The sequence below is a fragment of the Pyxicephalus adspersus genome, chromosome 4 (assembly GCF_032062135.1).
Source record: "Pyxicephalus adspersus chromosome 4, UCB_Pads_2.0, whole genome shotgun sequence".
Taxonomy (NCBI): Eukaryota; Metazoa; Chordata; class Amphibia; order Anura; family Pyxicephalidae; genus Pyxicephalus; species Pyxicephalus adspersus.
The window spans coordinates 152086527-152104172 of record NC_092861.1 but is presented as its reverse complement, the minus strand read 5'-3'; the positions used below and the strand labels follow the sequence as shown (position 1 = coordinate 152104172).

Here is a 17646-nt window from a genome sequence, read left to right as displayed (position 1 = left end):
CTGTGCGGGGTGGACAGGTCGTCCGCACAGACTGATAAATGCCGAGCTGCAGGTATTTGTAGAGGAGACGTTTGCCAAAAAGGTGCAAAGAAAGGAAAAACTCCTAAATGAGACAAAGCTGCCAGGAATTTTATAAAAGTTTATGGAGGCCCCAAGCTGCAGAGACTCTACAATCTCTGTATGGGGAGTACCAATGTGCTGAACTCACAGACACCGTCACCTGGTTCCTGGATATTTCTGTCCCTGGATGAGTCACTTGTTTTGACAAGTGCCCAGCTCCACCCTACATTCTCCTTTCCTGCATGCTATACTCATCAATAATCTTCTTTAATGTTTTTTAGGTATTTTTAAAATTAGAGAAACATGTTGGCTGACATTCTGAATGTTCCCTTTCCATGGCCATGCAAGAAGCTGAGATTTGTTGTTCCTCAAATACCCAACATTGGGGAAAATGATTCTTAATGCCTCAGAAGTCAATACCAACATTAATATTGCAGCAGAAACTAGAAATGTGCACTTGTGTATGTCCCTAGTTTTCAGACTTAAACGTTATTATTATATTTCTATAGCAACAACATATTACGCAGTGCTGTACAATCAATAGGGGTTGCAAATGACAGGTACAAAACAATGAAACAAGAGGAGATGACCCTGCTCCGAAGAGCTTACAATCTAAGAGAAGGGGGAAGTAGTAAAGGAGGGGGTTACAGCCAAGTTATTGGATGCGCCTATTTGGTCTGGGCAACTGTAAAGTGGGACCAAATCACCTGGAGGAAGAGTTTTAGGAAACAAAGTCACATTTTCCAGCAACTTGAGATTTTTTCTTCTGTTCCATGTACAATGCATGTGCCATGAAGTGCTCCGTTCTCTGCTTGGTGGGCACCAGGGACACTGGAATGAAGAGGATCGCATGGGTAGAAGGGGCTGCGGAGGGATGGTAAGAACCCCTAGTGATGGGCACAGCAGGTGTACAGACCAAGGAACTCCTTGAATGCACCTATTTGGTTTGGGCATCTTGGCTTTTAAAGTGGAACCAGGAGGAAGTGTTTTAGGTAAGGGAGTTACCTTTTCCAGCAACCTGAGACTTTTTCTGTGGCATTAGGTGCTCCGTCTTCAGCTTGGTGGGGGCCAGGGGCAATGCAATGAATGTGGAGAAGTGACATCAGTGGCTGAGGAGGATCGCATGGGGAGAAGGGGCAGAGGAGATAGTTGGGGACAAATGCCTGAACCTTATTCTTATTCAAAATTTGAAAACAAAGTTACACCTAATATATTTTTTTAAAAAGTCACAAAGAACTTGGATAAGAAAACAGAAAGTGTCCCTGCATTGGTCATGGTTTACCCGTGTCACAAGTAATGCGCAGTGTACATGACAGATGTATGCACTGTGCAAACAAATCTCCGAGCACCAACATGAAAATTCCCTGAAGGTCAAATGGGATGACAGCTGTGAAATACCTCCGAGAGAGCAAATAGCGGCACTTTCACTGAGCAAACAGACCGCACCCAACCAGGGAACAAGAACGGAAAAAAGGCCATCACTTTATATAAAAACAAGTTTAAAAAAATATTCAAAAAAAAAAAGTTACCGTACTTATTTAATCACAGCCCTGTGTAAGAATTTTTGCCAGCAACACAAACGATGAAATGTCCCCTCCAGAAACACTTGTCAGCCATATTGGACAAAGTGCCTCTTCTGTGCCGATTTACTTGCCGACGCTTTCCATTGCACTTCGTTTCCAAAGGCCTTAAATCCCTGGAAAGCAGATAAAAGCAGCTGAGCCTGGTCACCTTTCCGCCCCCAACCTGTGAATGGACAGTGAGCAAGCAACAAATTGTTCATTAGGTTGTCCCTCTGCTCTCTTCTGCAGCCAACTGGATTGGCTCTTCCCTTTCCTGGTTGGTTGTGCAGGCAAAAAAAATATTAAAAAAATTACATTGGACATAAATTCTTTAAAATGATGCAAAAACTACATTTTTTTTTTAATTTTGGAGTTTACCATGTAATCATTTTATTTGGAGAACTGCAACCCCCAGCATGGCAGCCCATAGCAGAGACCTGAAGCTACTGAAGTGCAGGACTTTTAGGTGATCTTAGAAATAAAATGCAGGTGCTGAGCCCTCCTTCCCCTTTCCTGGGTGGTAAGGCAGTGAATTTGCCTTCATTCAGAGCCTTCCAGGAGCATCCATTGAGGAGCGTTCAGATACTTTCCAAGTGTGTCAGGTGCTGAACAGACTCTGACATGCAGCCAACACAAAGCTCAGCTTTCCTCTCCGCATTGTGCGTGCTTATCGCCAGCAATGATGAAAGATGGACGATGAAGAACAGCTCACCACAGTGCAGGTTGAGGTTATTTGACAGTTTAAATGTGACACCTTAACACCTGTCTGTGCCAGATCCAAATATCAGGATGATGAACCGCTCCAGAGGCCAAAGATGAATAAAAGAAACAGTAAAACAATAATTCCTTTTGTACTCTAAAATCATTCTACATCCTAAAGTACAAGCAGTGCAAGTACCTGAATGTGACCGGGTATCTGCCTCCTGCACAGCAGGGCTGGAATGTCAAATGGAGAAGCAGTACAAGGGGCCAAATCAATTGTGTAAATCATGATAGAGGTGCTTAATGTGTTGCTTTTCTTGTCACTAATGTCTGACCCAGCAATGGGGGCCCCTATACGTTCCTTATTATGGAGTGACATTAAACAAGGAACAGCTACCAGAATGCAAGCATTCCTGCTCTTCCATCACCTCCCAAGCATGAGTACATCAGATTCTGTGCAGAATGCAGCTGCAAATGGTATGAGATATGGGAAGAGGTTGGGGAATAAGAAATTGTTCCCACTAGTGCAATGCATTAGAAAATGCAATCACTGCAATCCTTTAAACAGAAATGCAGTGCAGCAATGCACATGGCATGCATTTCATACGTTCTTCAATGCCACCTTGTCAATGCACTGCAGTGAAACACACCGCCATGCACTATTACCCAGGCTTCAAGGCGTCTGCCCAATATGTAGTGGGATTTTTATTTTATAGCATGCCGATGTCCTTTGAATTTCCTCTATATTGCACAAAAAAGTTTTATGCTTAGTGCATTGCAACATACGGCATCAACAAGTGTCTTCAGGGTGCCATTTAGAATATATGGGTACCCAGCAGACCAATGCAAATTTTGTCACACAGAAATGCAACACACTGGTGAAAATTATCACTTACACAGAAGCACGTCTCCATGAGCAGGCGCAGTGCAGGTTTGCTTTGTTGCAACCATCCATGACCTTATTTAATCATAAAGGAATATTTGCGGCATCCAATCAGCTGATCCAACAATAACTTCCAACTGAATAATACGCTTTTGTGCGCTGATAAACTATCCCAGCAATGCATCAGTGCAGCTTGCTGAGCACACAGATTCCAAAGTCACAATGGAAAAATTTCAGATAGAAGGGGGACTGATACTAAGGAGACACCCAGAGCTCGGCTGCAGGAACGGAATATCGCTGTCACAATGGAGCCTTTTCAGACGGGGTCCCAACGTACGTCATTGGTGTGGGAGCGCCCAGGTCAACCTAAACTCAGGCTATGTCTGAAAAATGGTCCTTTGTGTAAAGCAGAGGCCCCCTTCCCAGTCACCCGTTACCTCCGTCCCATCTAGAAATACAATTACATGTAATTTCGGTCACACGCTGCAATCTGATCCAACAGCTTTGAGCACCAGCGCTGAGCGATGCCAACATTGGCCAACCAATCAGAGCATTTTAGGCATTTCAAGACCTTCTCACCAATCAGCTGCTGGTTAAATCACAACTCTAGCCAAAGTTTTCCATTAGATTGGCACTGCTGTTTGGCATATTACTACAAAATGGTGAAATACCAGCTTTTGTTGTCCTTTATTACATACCATGCTGTAGATTAAACAACTGATTCCTATATTAGCAGCATGTGAGGATTTCCTGGCCCTGCCTGCATTGCAGTGGAGATTTCCTTATACACAAAACAAGATGCCGAGATTAGAAGCAGCAGCAGCAACCAATGGCATCTGTCCCATGGGACGTTCATCCTTGACCAATCATCCGTTAAGACGCCGGTATCATGTCTTCCTGCAAACCATAAGGGGGAACCCCTAGCATTGGATATTGCTTTCTGTAAAGCAAAGAGGTGAACACAGCCATATTCTAGTTATGTATATGAAGTGGGACTGTCAGTAACTTTGAGGAAATGAACGCCATCACAATCCTTATGATGGATAAAACATGCAGCAACAGAAAAGCTCCAACTTGTACCATTATAAAGACTTCATTTAGCACAACTTGTGACTTTGCCTAGGCTTAGATGATTTCATCAGTCTGCTGCAGGCGGGAGGAAGCATTCCCTCAGTTTCTCTTCCTCCAGTGATCAGACTGCAACATTGTAACTTTGTATCCAGTCACAGCAGGGGCTGATCTGACATCTGACATCTGATGTGACATCTGAACATAGCCAATCTAGCTGCTGCTGATGGGTGAAAGTTATTTACATTCCTTTCCCATTGTTGCCAGAAGATGAAACTGCAGCTGTGATGCAGGAAAACCAGAAGAAAGTGCTAAAAAGTATTTACAAGTCAAGGAAAGATGCAGAGGACACACATGGGGCATTGTAAACATTTTTCTAACCGGGGGAAGCCCCAGGAAAGCTGGACAAGGGAATGACTGCAATCTATGAATATACGGGGGCAAATAAGGTTCAAAAGGGCAATCATGCAGAGACACAAACCCCAACATAGCAGAAAGTTCAAAAATAACTTCAGAAAGTTTTATTTTACTGAAAGAGTAGTTGGTGATTGGAACAGACTTCCAGCAGGGGTAGGTACCCCCTCATCTGTAAGTTGTGTAAAGGCGATTGGGCCAAATGCAGATCTCAAGCCGTCTTGACCGTTTCTAAAGGGGTTAAACCTCTTTTGCTAAGAAGCAATTAACAAAACCCACAAGAAAAAAAAATAAAAACCATTGAGAGAATTCGGCACATCTGTTTCCGCGTGGCAGAGAGCAGCAGATTCTGCCCAGCCTGCTTGGCACAGCCGGGGGTGGGGGACGGGCAGAGGGTGTGATCACAACTGCTGGCTAAGGAGTTTTTACCTCGGTCACCTCCACAAACAGTGACACGGGGCAGCGGCTACACCGAATTCCTGAGTGACATCTGTGTTCTTGCAGGCTCATCTCTTCCTCAGCAGATCCACAAGCGGCAGGAAACCCAACGCTGGAATCAGCAAAACAAACTTCCTCTTTCACCAGCAGGTGCAAACTGACAGCGCTGGAGGAGCGTAGAGCGGAATACAGTCCACGTGTCAAAGATCAGCGCAGGAGATCGCTCTGCGGGAGGGACGAGCGGCCGACGGTGCTGAGCGTTACAGAAACTTTATACAGCAAAAGCTGAACGAAGGGCTCTTGTAAGCGTTTTTACAGCCCGAAACTCCTACAAAGAGCTGAAATGATAACAGTGGGTCTGTTCAGGCTTTAGGCGTTTACAAGCATTTGTTCAGAAGCTCCAGGCAGCTTCCAGGGTCGCTTCGCCATCCAAACGCCTCCATAGACTTGCATTCACCTGCTCGTAGAAGTGCAAATCCATAGAGAGGAGGGGGATTTCTACTCGTTACCCCCCCAAAAAAAAAAAAAAAGTCATTGTGATCCGGCATTGCAGACCAATAAACAAAGGTGCAGGGGGGGGCAGCCATATTAAACTCTAGATCGGTGATCATTATCAACTGACCTTTCCAGCTACAGGAAGTGTAATTTCCTGCAGAGGGCTACATACAAAAGTACAAAGGCTAAATTGCTTACAAATGGCCCCCTTTGTCTTAAGAACCAAATCTTACATTCATGCTTGGGGTCTTTTTTTTTTTTTTTTTTTTTTTTTATCAGCAAAACAAACTTCCTCTTTCACCAGCAGGTGCAAACTGACAGCGCTGGAGGAGCGTAGAGCGGAATACAGTCCACGTGTCAAAGATCAGCACAGGAGATCGCTCTGCAGGAGGGACGAGCGGCCGACGGTGCTGAGCGTTACAGAAACTTTATACAGCAAAAGCTGAACGAAGGGCAGCTTCAGATGTTTTTCAGGCTCTTGTAAGCGTTTTTTACAGCCCGAAACTCCTACAAAGAGCTGAAATGATAACAATGGGTCTGTTCAGGCTTTAGGCGTTTACAAGCATTTGTTCAGAAGCTCCAGGAAGCTTCCAGGGTCGCTTCGCCATCCAAACGCCTCCATAGACTTGCATTCACCTGCTCGTAGAAGTACCAATCTAGAGAGGGGAGGGGGGATTTCTTCTCATTACCCCCAAAGTCATTGTGATCCAGCATTGCAGACCAATTGACAATGGTGCAGGGGGGGGGCAGCCATATTAAACTCTAGATCGGTGGGTTCACCTAGGTCAGCCCAGATCATTGTCAACTGACCTTTCCAACTACAGGAAGTGTAATTTCCTGCAGTGGGCTACATACAAAAGTACAAATGCTAAATTGCTTACAAATGGCCCCCTTTGTCTTCAGAACCAAATCCTACATTCATGCTTGGAGTGGGGTCTTTTTTTTTTTTTTTTTAAGCCCCTGCCTTTCCTTTAGACTGAAATTGCTTCCATTGATTTTACTGCACACATACCGAGCATTAGAAGCTGCAGAGAGAGCCCACCTCATTTCCTGGTGAAGGACACCCAGGATCATCTACCCCTTCCTCCCCGACCCAGAGTGTCCCAAGCGCCCCTGCCTCTCCAACGCAGACCGTCCCCAGTGCCCCTGCCTCCCAAACCGTCCCCGGCGCCCCTGCCTCCCAGACCCAGACCTTCCCAAGCGCCCCTGACACCCAGACGATCCCTGGTGTCCCTGCCTCCCCAACCCAGACTGTCCCCGGTCTTTTATGTGACCCAACTATTCAGTAACCACCAAAAACCAGCCAGGAAGTTACTGAAAAGTGCTGGGTGGTTCACAAAAAGAGACTGAGGGGGGGAACACCACACATGAAGAAAGGTTACATTTGCTGCATTTTTTCCCAGCACGTGCATTTGGACAATTGCAGAGAAGACTTGATAAGGTCTTGCAGCAGATAACACACACACACGCTGACTTCATTCTCAGTTCCTTCTTTGCTGACTCAGCAGAACTGCAGCCTTTACTGACTGAGGAAGTTCAGAAAGTTCCAGACATTCACCAAACAGAGGACCCATTCAAAGACCAGAACCCGGCCAGATACACACAGGGCGTCTTTATCAGCCATGGCCGGGTGTACACCGCTGACTGCCACACACACAATGTCCTTCTGTATTGCTCATTTTACTATACGTGTATATATGTGCCGCACTCCCTGGGGAATGACAAACCATTCTTGGTTAGTCTCCAGGTTAGGTATGTTACCAATGTGAAAGCTTTCATACTAGGGGAAAACGGTATGAAGTTTGTTACAATTAAAACATTTTCTCCAATCACACCATTCATATTTCACCTGTTAAGAATCTCTGAATAACGAGTTCCCTGAACCATGAGCTCTATGGCAAACAAATGAGAAATTGCTGGTCAAGAATTCTTCTGGCCTCTCCCAACAATGAGGAGCGCGATGACCTCGTTCCACCGCCACCAGAACAAAGCGACAGGTCCCTGGCACGTCCATTGAGCGCGACAAGCTGCCGAGTCCCCAGCCAGGGCCAAAAACAACAATCTTAGGAAGAAACAGGCCGACATTAGCCGGTGCACGACGAGAGGCACGCTGTGTGATGACAGCAAGGTGCAGCCAAGAGGCCTCTATCTGAACTCACAATCACCCAACACATGGTTTTAATATGCAACCATTACACTAATATTACCAAACCTGCTGAATTCAAGGGTCAGTCCACCCAAAGCTAACCTTCTAGTATCGAATGACACATTAAAAAAGTAAAGCTGAAGACAAAAACAGCTTTCTACTTTTGGATTGGTTGAAACTCATCAAGGACGGTTTGCCATCAGTGGCCCATTCATGAGAATTGCCAAACCTGTAGACACAACAGGAAACAAGGGAAGCAAGGAAAATTTCCATGATTTCTCTGCAAAAAGTGCAAGCATGCACATTATGGAAGCTACAAGGTAAAAAGTGTCCCCCACTAATAATGCCACGTCCGCAGTCTTCTGTTGGCGCTCCTTCCTTTCTTCACCTCCCCATCCTTACAGGATCAGGAGTCCTAAGCCACCACAAATCATCGTATCTCCTGCACTTGTTCAAGGAAGTAAATTTATAGGATGCCACAATTGTACCCTTTGCACTGCTGTCCATGTAAAATCCATAAATCCTGCCAGTGGGCAGAGGAAACAATTGGATAGCAGAAATTCAGAGGCTCTTCCACCATGAAAATCCATTAGCTTATTTTTCAAGTTTAGTACCACTTTAGGGTGACCACATGTATATCAGTAGGATCAAACAATAGAAATTAAATACAAAGCAGAGATCCTCCATTTAAATCATTTGGAGAGTTCTCCATTGATTTCAAATCAAAAAGAAGATTGGCTGTGGCCAAATGTTTTGATCGCTTTTGATCACCCAATTGGGAAAGTTGATCATAATATGTGATGATGTACACATTGATTGGGCCACTTAATCATACACGTTGATCAGTAAAGGGCCCAATTATTGAATGGACTGGGCACCCTACACAGGATTGGAGGATGGTAGGGGGGACAAACCTGAGGGTGACACATTGAAAAGGAAGCAGAGATAAGCAAACCTCATTATCTGCAATTCCCAGTGATGAACCTGAGGGTCTTGATTTAGTTTCTAATTCAGCAATGTGTACAAACAGTTGTAGAGGATTTCCATAATGTCCACAGGCAAAAGGTGTTTTCAGGCCTTAAGTACCCAAGCTTAAAAATGAACGGGGGATGTTGTCAACCAATCAACTGTAAATGGCCACAAAATAAGAGAAGCTGTTAACACAAACACTTCTTTGCATGGCTCTATGTTATACAAGTTCTGCATTCCTAATTATGTCAGGCAATGTACACAATGGAACTTGGGAAACTGGTTTTTCCACTTAACTGTCTGTGAGACTCCCGCAAGCTTGAAAGATTCAGGATAAGAAAAAGAAAACCACAGACTCAATCTTGTTTTCATTGCTGAACTTGGATTAGTAACAGTGGTGACACGGACCTATACAAAATGATGGACTTCATGGAGAGGACAGTTGGATAAATCAGAGACTGTTCAGTCTAAAGAAGACACTTAGGTTGAAAAAAAAAATTAATAAGAGATAAATCCATCAAGTTCAACCACTAGGGAAATAAACATATCCCAGATATAAAATCCTATGGACATAGTTGATCCAGAGGAAGGCAAAAAAACCCTGGTACAATTTTCTCTAACCGTAAAAAATTCCTTTGTGATTCCATGAGGCAGTCGGATGTTCCTTAGATCAACAGTCTCTGTTATCTTTACATTAAAGCTTTAATCCCCAGTTATATTCTGTGCTTCTAGAAATCATCCAGCTTTTTCCTAAAGCAATCTATAGAACTTGCAGAAACTACTGCCTGAGGGAGCCGATTCCACTTTTTAGTGAAGAATCCCTTCCTTATCCAGAGATTCATAAAGCAGGCTAGGGTTACATGGAACTCCAGAAGTCACTATCGATTCCTTGAGCTATGGTGGATTGACCTTCCATTGGATGGCCACTCTTTAGGTTCAGGGCCAACGCAACTCAGAAGAGCCAGCTGCATGAGACGATTGATTGAAGCTAAGGTTGGCAGATTGGAATTCTGACCACCAATGTAGAGGGCATTTTACCCTTCCCAATTAAATAGTTTACCATGGGATCCCTAAGACCCTATTATAATTTAAAGGGTTCTCTGGGGTAGAAATCATGAGAATAGCTTGCCTATAAGAACCTCAGTAGTCCACAAACTTTTCAATGGGAATGGAAACCAGGACAAAATTTTCAAAACTATTTCTCCCGTACTTCTAGGAAGCTTCTCATTTAACCAGATGGTACAAACAGCCTTATTAAAATAAAGGAACCCCTGATAATAACGACTATCTATAGCTCAGGGATCGTTAATGTGAAATGCAAGACATAGGAACAAGAATGTGCACAGGGCGCCTCTATATAACACCATTTTCAGTATTAGAAAACTAAATTGAATGAATGGCCAGAAAAGGCCTCATTTTGCCATTTATTGGTAGTCAGTGGAGAGATAACACATTACATTATTGGTCAGTGGAACGGTGTCCCCTTACTTTGGAGGTCAATGCAATGCCCGGTTACTTGGTGGCCAGTTGGGAAGAATCCACCTACAAAGGACATCATTAGAAGAAGGGTCATTGAGAAGAATGCCCCCTAAACTGGCGGTAACCCCCATTACCCCCTTATAGAAAGCTGAAAAGATCATTGCTTAGTCTGCTGAAAATCAATAATTGCACAGAGAAAACTTAAGCAAGCTCTGAAGGATCCCCATTTGGAATGGCCGAGTAGTAGTAAGAGCTAGTAGTAGTTGCTCACATTGAACTGGACTTGTTATGTGAATGGCAAAGATGTATAGCTACCACCCGGCTCTGCTTTTTTAGGACAACTTCAAGAATTTTTAGAATCAGGCACTCCTAGGAGCACTGGGTTCGCAGTCTGTGGCTATGCTTCATGTTATCAGCCGCTCACCCCCAGGTCACTTTTCCTTGCAGTGATGTATGAGGGGACCAGGAATCCCGCACACCAGAACCATTAGATTGTGAAGCTTCTTCAGGCCTCCATTTTTGCAATACAGGAGCAGAAGAGATGACCACAACCTGTCTTTTTTTTGCAGCAGACACCTTTTATTTTTCCTGGTTTTTCCTCTTAAAAGCCACAAAAAGAAAATAGAAGTCTACTTTGCACGAATCAAACATTTTCAAAGCTAGAAAATAAAAATGTCAAGGACATTATTGCTGTGCAGGGAGTGGATGGTGGGTGGGGCCAGGAAGCCCCACCCACTACAAGCTACCTATAGAAAAATACAGGGGGTGGATACAAGACCGGTCACTCAGCATAGGTAGTGAGCAGCAATGAGTGGTCTGAATTACAAAATAATGCTGCACAGAGGAAAACCTCAGCTAGTTACTGCACAGTCTTGTAAGAATATACAACTCCAGAATACACCGAGAATTTACACATTTGCTAAGTTTTTAGGCCACTGGATGCCATTGACAAAAGCGAAGCAATAGTATAAAGAAAAGCCCAAGCGCCCCATGAAAGCTCAGCCCCAAACAGCTAAGATATAGTGGGAAGCAGAGGGGCCACACACTGACAAAAGCACATGTGCACAACAGTTAGACACATGGCCATACATAAAAACCTTCCACCCAAAACGCTTCCAGCATGTGAAATGATAAAGGTCACGTTTCACGCCCATCACACAACTTCAAGCAGCTGACGCAAGGATCTGAGAAAAACAAAAAGTCGATTATTAAGTAATTGGCCGGTGAAGTGAGAGCATTAATGCCTAACATTCTGTCATCGCTGCATTCCAGCACTCTGAAGAATACAAAGCAGGCGCAATTCTCAGCGCAGCAGCCGAGCGTGTTAAGGAATTATCTCACACACCACACCTTACAAACGAGTCTGCGGGGAGGCAATTTAGGGCTATGCTGGCGGACGCATCCTGAATATGGAGGGAGGGGGAGAAGGAAAAGGATTCTTGTTTTAGTGTAGCACTTGCTGTTCCAACATCATGACATTGAAGAATGACTTCTGTCCACCAGCGATCATGGCGGTCCAAACCCCAGGATATCATTTAACGCCTTCTTTACCAGGCGCCAAAAACTTCTGAGGAGTTTTTGAAAGTTTGCAGAAAGTGAGCGAGGAAGGGAAATAGTTGTGTGCGGTTAGAGAGGACAAAGTCTGATCCTGCAATGAATCATTTATCTCTGTGACTCAGACAACTGCCAATGCCACATGCGGAAAAAGAGAAATACATCGCCATCGCTTCATAGCTATCAAAAAGTAAAAACATGGACTGGTTGGAAAAATGATATCGTAATGTGTCACAGAGTGACAAATTGAGGAATCATTGAGAAAAGTAAAAGCAGTTATGTATGGGGGTGTGGAGATGCAAATCACTAAAATATCGGATGTTTTAACATAAAAAGATAAAATATATATATAAGATTTCTGGCCATTCTTCTATAGGGAGACGCTTTGTCTCCATCACCCAGCTGTGCTCCAGCGTGGTCACCTTGGCTTCCAATGGAGAAAACAAGCGGCTGTTCCATCACACATTAAGCAGACATGGGCCACTGTTCTTGCCAAAAGAAAAAAAATGAGATACAGTTCTTTTTGAGTAGATAGTCAAGGAAAAAAAAAAAAAAAAGTGTGTATGTAGAGAAATAATAAACCTCAGTTGGGGTTCTACTCCATGTTCAAGGCAATGGAGAGAGTTCAAGTTCTCCAATCTCTTTTTGCTTTCGTTGTGCTGACTTGGCAGTGTTCTCTGTGGGTAACACAGGGGCCACCATCCGCCTATACAGCTTCTTCCTACCCAGCCTAATAAAAATGGGGTTAGTTGGCCTTCAGCTGGGCTTACCCTAAAGGCCATGTTTAATCAGAACCAAATCCGGACCCCACTGTGATGTACCAAAGAAAAGCTGCTCATGTTGCGGCTTTAGTGTGCTAATATTTGGGGTCCGTGCCCCTCCCACAAGGCCACAACTTGGGTGTCACGGTCCCATAGCCAGCATTCCCATTTGTTTATTCTTACATTACCTCGGATATCAAGGTGCAAGTCTCTACAGAATTATTTGGCTTATTATTGTGACAGCTTACAAGAAGCCTTTGTTCCGACTTGCCAGCAACCAAGTGAAACTGAAATACAACTTTGGTTACAGTTTGCCCCCAAGACAAAGTGAATCTGTAATAAAAGAAGATGGAAGCCGTCATTGCTTGCCTGGCTGAGGATGAGTATGCAGCTCAGGTGTTCGGCACGTTTCGTGCCATGGATAGCCGTAGACTTGTTTCAAGTGTGCAGCTGAAACTACAGAATCCAAAGGATCGACTTTACAGCTTTACATGCGGGCAATTAGCATTCTTTAGCACGAGTTCAGCAATGGCAGCTAGTACATATCAGTTCTAGAAGCTTTTCTTGCACCTATAGCACACCAGTACTGGAAACGTGAACGGACCTCTAATACGCTTACATAACGAATGCTATAGAGGAACAGGAGCGAAGAAGGAACCGGGGCAAAGTCCAATCCGATTCTTAGAAGCTTCTCCAATGGGTTGTTACTCGCAAAGCTCAGCACTATGAATCATTCTATATAAAATGATGAAATCCTAATTTCTGTGATTATTTTGTACTCTCGGTGATGTGGTCAGCATAGGAACATTGATGTGTAATATGCAACTCAGCAGAATATTGCAGGGACTTATAAAGCTTGTATAATAATGGATTGTACAGAGATGATCAAAGGAACCCAACAGGTTACAAACAATCCTTTCTGCCATCACTAAGAACACAATCAGATGTTCCCTGATGGCTTTTAGCTGCCTGGAGGCTCCTGTAGTCATCCAAGTGTTTCCCTCCTACCCACAGCACCAATTTTGGATGAAACCACTTCATAGAATAAAGCAAAATCCACACTTTTATCTCCTGCTCTCCTTGTGCTGCAATATAAACCTCTATAGCAGACACAGAGCTGGGAACCCAGTTTCTGCAATGCACCGCCATCTAAAATAACAGTTTTGGGTGGACTGAATGATGTACAGTACAAACAACAATAGCAGGGATGGGCAAGCACTACTAAACAAGGCAGCCTGCCAAACATAAGAACTTCTATCACAGACAGTAAAAACCTTCAAACAAGTTTGGTGGCATACAAAGAACTTAATGGCATTGACGACTCACATGACAAGCTCCTAAACCCCTGGGGACAAAAATCAATCTTCCTTGTATGAGGTGTCCACCATTACTGTAATGATATCCTCAGACATGGCAGATGTCCTTTACATGGGTCACCATTTGTGGAGGGGGAGGGACAGGTATTAGGTAACAAACCTGCATCCATATCACCGACGCACGTCTCTGCACATCGGTATGAACATGATTTTACATCTGGCTGCCCTCTGCTTTCAACAAACCAACACCAAAACTAGTAATAAACCCAAGACCTCCAGGAACCTCTTTTTTATTAAAAGTAATTGACTGTTGTGCATGCATTGGATGCTGGATTGCACTTTCATGGCTTATGATCCCTGAGCTTGAAATGCAATCTCAAAGCATTTGTAAAGTTTTACTTTATTGGCATCTTGGTAATGGCCATTCCGGGTCAGCGTTTAACCTGCACAGAGTTTAAGCATTTACAACATCCAAGGGTGATGGGGCACGCATAGAAGTGAATGGAGGAGGCGGGTGAGGGCAGCTGCAGAGCCAGATTATCTTGAATGGAATAATAGAGATCATAGCGGGTTGTCATGCTTGTCCTATTGACCCTCCACTACCACAAGGAGGGGATTATATCCGCTGCCACAGGCACAACTGCTGCCCAATTTGGTTCCACATACAACCAAAGTCTGCACAAATAACCCTTTAGCTGCGGATGAACTACAAGTCCCAGCACACCTAACCATCAATATGACAGAAACTTTTCCAACAACCATAAATTTGCAAGTAACAGTGAAAAATAATTGCCATAAATTGACTTTAGCTTCCTTGGTTTTCAGTTTGATTAAATCGTTGGATATAAAATGTTGACCAAACACCGAAATAAATGTGCAGACCAATGGGAGAAAAGCGCAATAAATAAACGCATGTGTCCATGCTCAAAACATAGAAAGAGGTCCTAAAAACCCCACCAGATAATCGTACAATGGAGGGAAACTTTCTAACCTGACCGAGCTTCTATCAATTCTGCACAATATCAAAAAATCCAAAATCAATTTAGTGAAATGATCAAATGGGGAAATCAAACTGTACACGGCCAGCTTAACATTCAAGTTTCTAGAGGGAAAAACGTTCCCAATATTACAGCCAGGGTCAGCAAATCGTCGCTCTTGTCACCTGCCGACATCTCATTTCCACCCAAATTCTAAATCGGAACAAAAGACAATAAGGAATGTTATCCCAAGCCTCATCTGCGTTTGTTTTGCTTCCCATTACCACACTGGGTTGCCCGGAGCTCAATGTTGGCCGAGCGAAGCTCCCTGCACCGCCTGAATCTTTGGGACATTATTGCATCAGACAGAACTAGTTCAGGGGAACAGAGCCATCCCAAGCCCCCGTCCCAAAATGTTATCCTTACAGTCTCCAATTCCAAGCGTAAATGGATCATTTTTATTTTGGGGAATTAAAAGAAAAAAAAAAAAATCTTACATGATAGATAAAGGAAGACAATTAGAAAAGTGGAATAGAACATTGCAGCAAATTGTTATAACAAAAACTAAATACAAAAATATTTATACCAGGGGGTGTAATGAACTTTATAAGATTTTAACTTTTTTTTTTTAACCAAAAGCCAGATCCTATCACTCGTGAGATTTGAGGGGAGACCCCTTCCATGTACACACGGAACTGGATGTGTTTGTTTAGGGAACTTTATTCTGGGAAGTTTTTATTTACAGGGGTAATGTTTTTGTTGTGAACTCACATTTGTGTTTAGATTGATACAATTGTAACAAAGACATACCAAGTGTTTGCAATGTTATCCCCCCAGATTCCCCAGCATCTTACCTCCAGGATATCCTCCAGGTCCTTCAGGGTCAGGCAGGTGTACTTGTCCAGGATTTTGGTTTTGCTCTCATCAAAGTCCTTAGTGGCTTGTTTCCAATTGGGCTCCTCCAGCACCTGGAATATAGCTGCCCCTATGGACAGGTAAAAGATGATGGCAGAGGTGAGGAGGGGACCCCTGTCCACCATGGTGCCAGCGGGAAGCCCCTCTGGTCTGCTCTCTGTCCCTGCACAGCTGTTTGAATTTGGTGCAGCCTTTGCGCATGCGTTTCTCTCCAACTTTTGCTCAACTTTCAGCAAACTTTTTTTTCTTTCTACTTGTCAGAGTTGTGTGTGTGTCCGGGGCTGTGAGCCTGCATGGACACCCCAGCACTGGGCAGCCCTGCTAACCCTTCCCTGCCAAGCATTGATCCCACTGTCTGGGTCCCCAGGAGCCCTATGGAGCAGACACGTGTCTGGCGGAGCTCTGACTGTCTGACTCACCGGGCTTCATATTTGTATGAGAGGAGCGGGGAGGGGTGAGGAGCGGGGCCCGCCCCAGGCACATCGGTAACCCGGAGAGCTGCCCTCCTCTTCCTGCTGCTCAAAGTTTGCAAACAATGTGTGAGGGTGGCAGAGAGCATGGCATGGGCTAGGGTGCCAGTCATTGCTTTCACTGCAATTCAGCTGTGGAACTACAAGTACCAGCATGTAGATGCCCTGTCATGTTTTTTTTGCACTTTATTAGTGGGGCTGCTGGGGTTTCCTTGAGCAAGTTGCACCGTTTAAGTGCCCTCCCAATAATATTTTTGGCAGTCATTATAGCGTACCAAAACTCAGAATTTTCACTTTACATAAAGGGTAAAAATTGTTTGTTTTTTTTTAAAAAAAAAAGGGGTGCAGCACCACCCCCTAGGTCTAGGGGATCGAGAATGAATTGGAGCGCAAAGTTTACCTACATCACGCAGGGGGTCTTTGGTGCTCCCGAGTATCTTTTGCTTGCATGCGCAGAAGGAGCCCTTTTGTCAAAAATGGGGAAAAAAACTGATCTCACGCATGCGCAGTGAGATCAGCAATTTTTTTTCCCCAATTACATCACCTGATCTCGTGCCTGGGTCAGGTGACGCAGTAAAAAAAACCTGGGAAAAGACGGATCCGAAGACGGATACCGGGACGACGCGGGACCCGATGGAAGAGACCTCCGGAGCGATCAACTGCGCTCCGGAATTATACGTAAGTGGATTTTTTTTGTTTTGGCAGGTTTTGAGTTTAGTTCCTCTTTAAGAATGATATTCTTCTCACTAACAAGCAATGTAAAAGGAATTCTGACCTCCATGCTAATATACTGTGAGCTGTGGATATAGTAATTATTGAAGGGCTCCTGAAAAGTTATTTTAAGGTTTCCTCCATGTTATAAAAGTAAAGAAACACTTCTCTATTAGTTTTGGGGGACAGAATGGGCTCATGTACCCCATCAGCATCACTCAACACAAATACATAGTAAATAACTTCAATTTCAATGGCTTATTCTAGTGACCAGTGTCCAAGGCAGCCATTCTCAATCAGAGTTCCTCCAAAGGTTTTTTCGGGGTTCCTTGAGCTCTAATTTCATGGTGTCCTCTAAGATTCAGGTTCAGTGCCACTTGTGCCAGTCTTTGGTATAATACCAGTGATCTTCCTAGCTGTCTGCAAGGGTGGCATTATTACCACCATAGGGGGCATCTTTACTTTTACAACCAGTGCATTTTTCTAACTAATAAATAAATTGTTTTAGTAGGGGCTCCTCTGGCATAAAAAGTTTTTTTGTGGGTTCCTCTGGCATAAAAACCTTGAAAAGGCCGGTCTAGGGGTTAGCTTACTCCATAGCATCTTCATCCTTCCACATGTTTTTATGTGCAGAATTCATAGAAAATGGACCCTTAATGCGCTTTACCTAGCAAAAATCTCAACAATGTTATTATTTGGCAAAGCAGTGACCTGCAGCATTTAATT

General features: G+C 44.0%; 1 protein-coding gene across 1 annotated transcript in view; it reads right to left on the bottom strand.

Moving 5' to 3' along the window:
* The window catches only part of KCNK5 (potassium two pore domain channel subfamily K member 5), a 36514-nt gene extending 20373 nt beyond the window's left edge, over nucleotides 1-16141 (bottom strand). Inside the window, exon 1 of the mRNA XM_072410002.1 lies at nucleotides 15679-16141. Coding sequence (XP_072266103.1) covers nucleotides 15679-15864 — 186 coding nt within the window. The 5' untranslated portion in view covers nucleotides 15865-16141. The remainder of the gene's footprint in view (nucleotides 1-15678) is intronic.
* Nucleotides 16142-17646: the final 1505 nt, after the last annotated feature.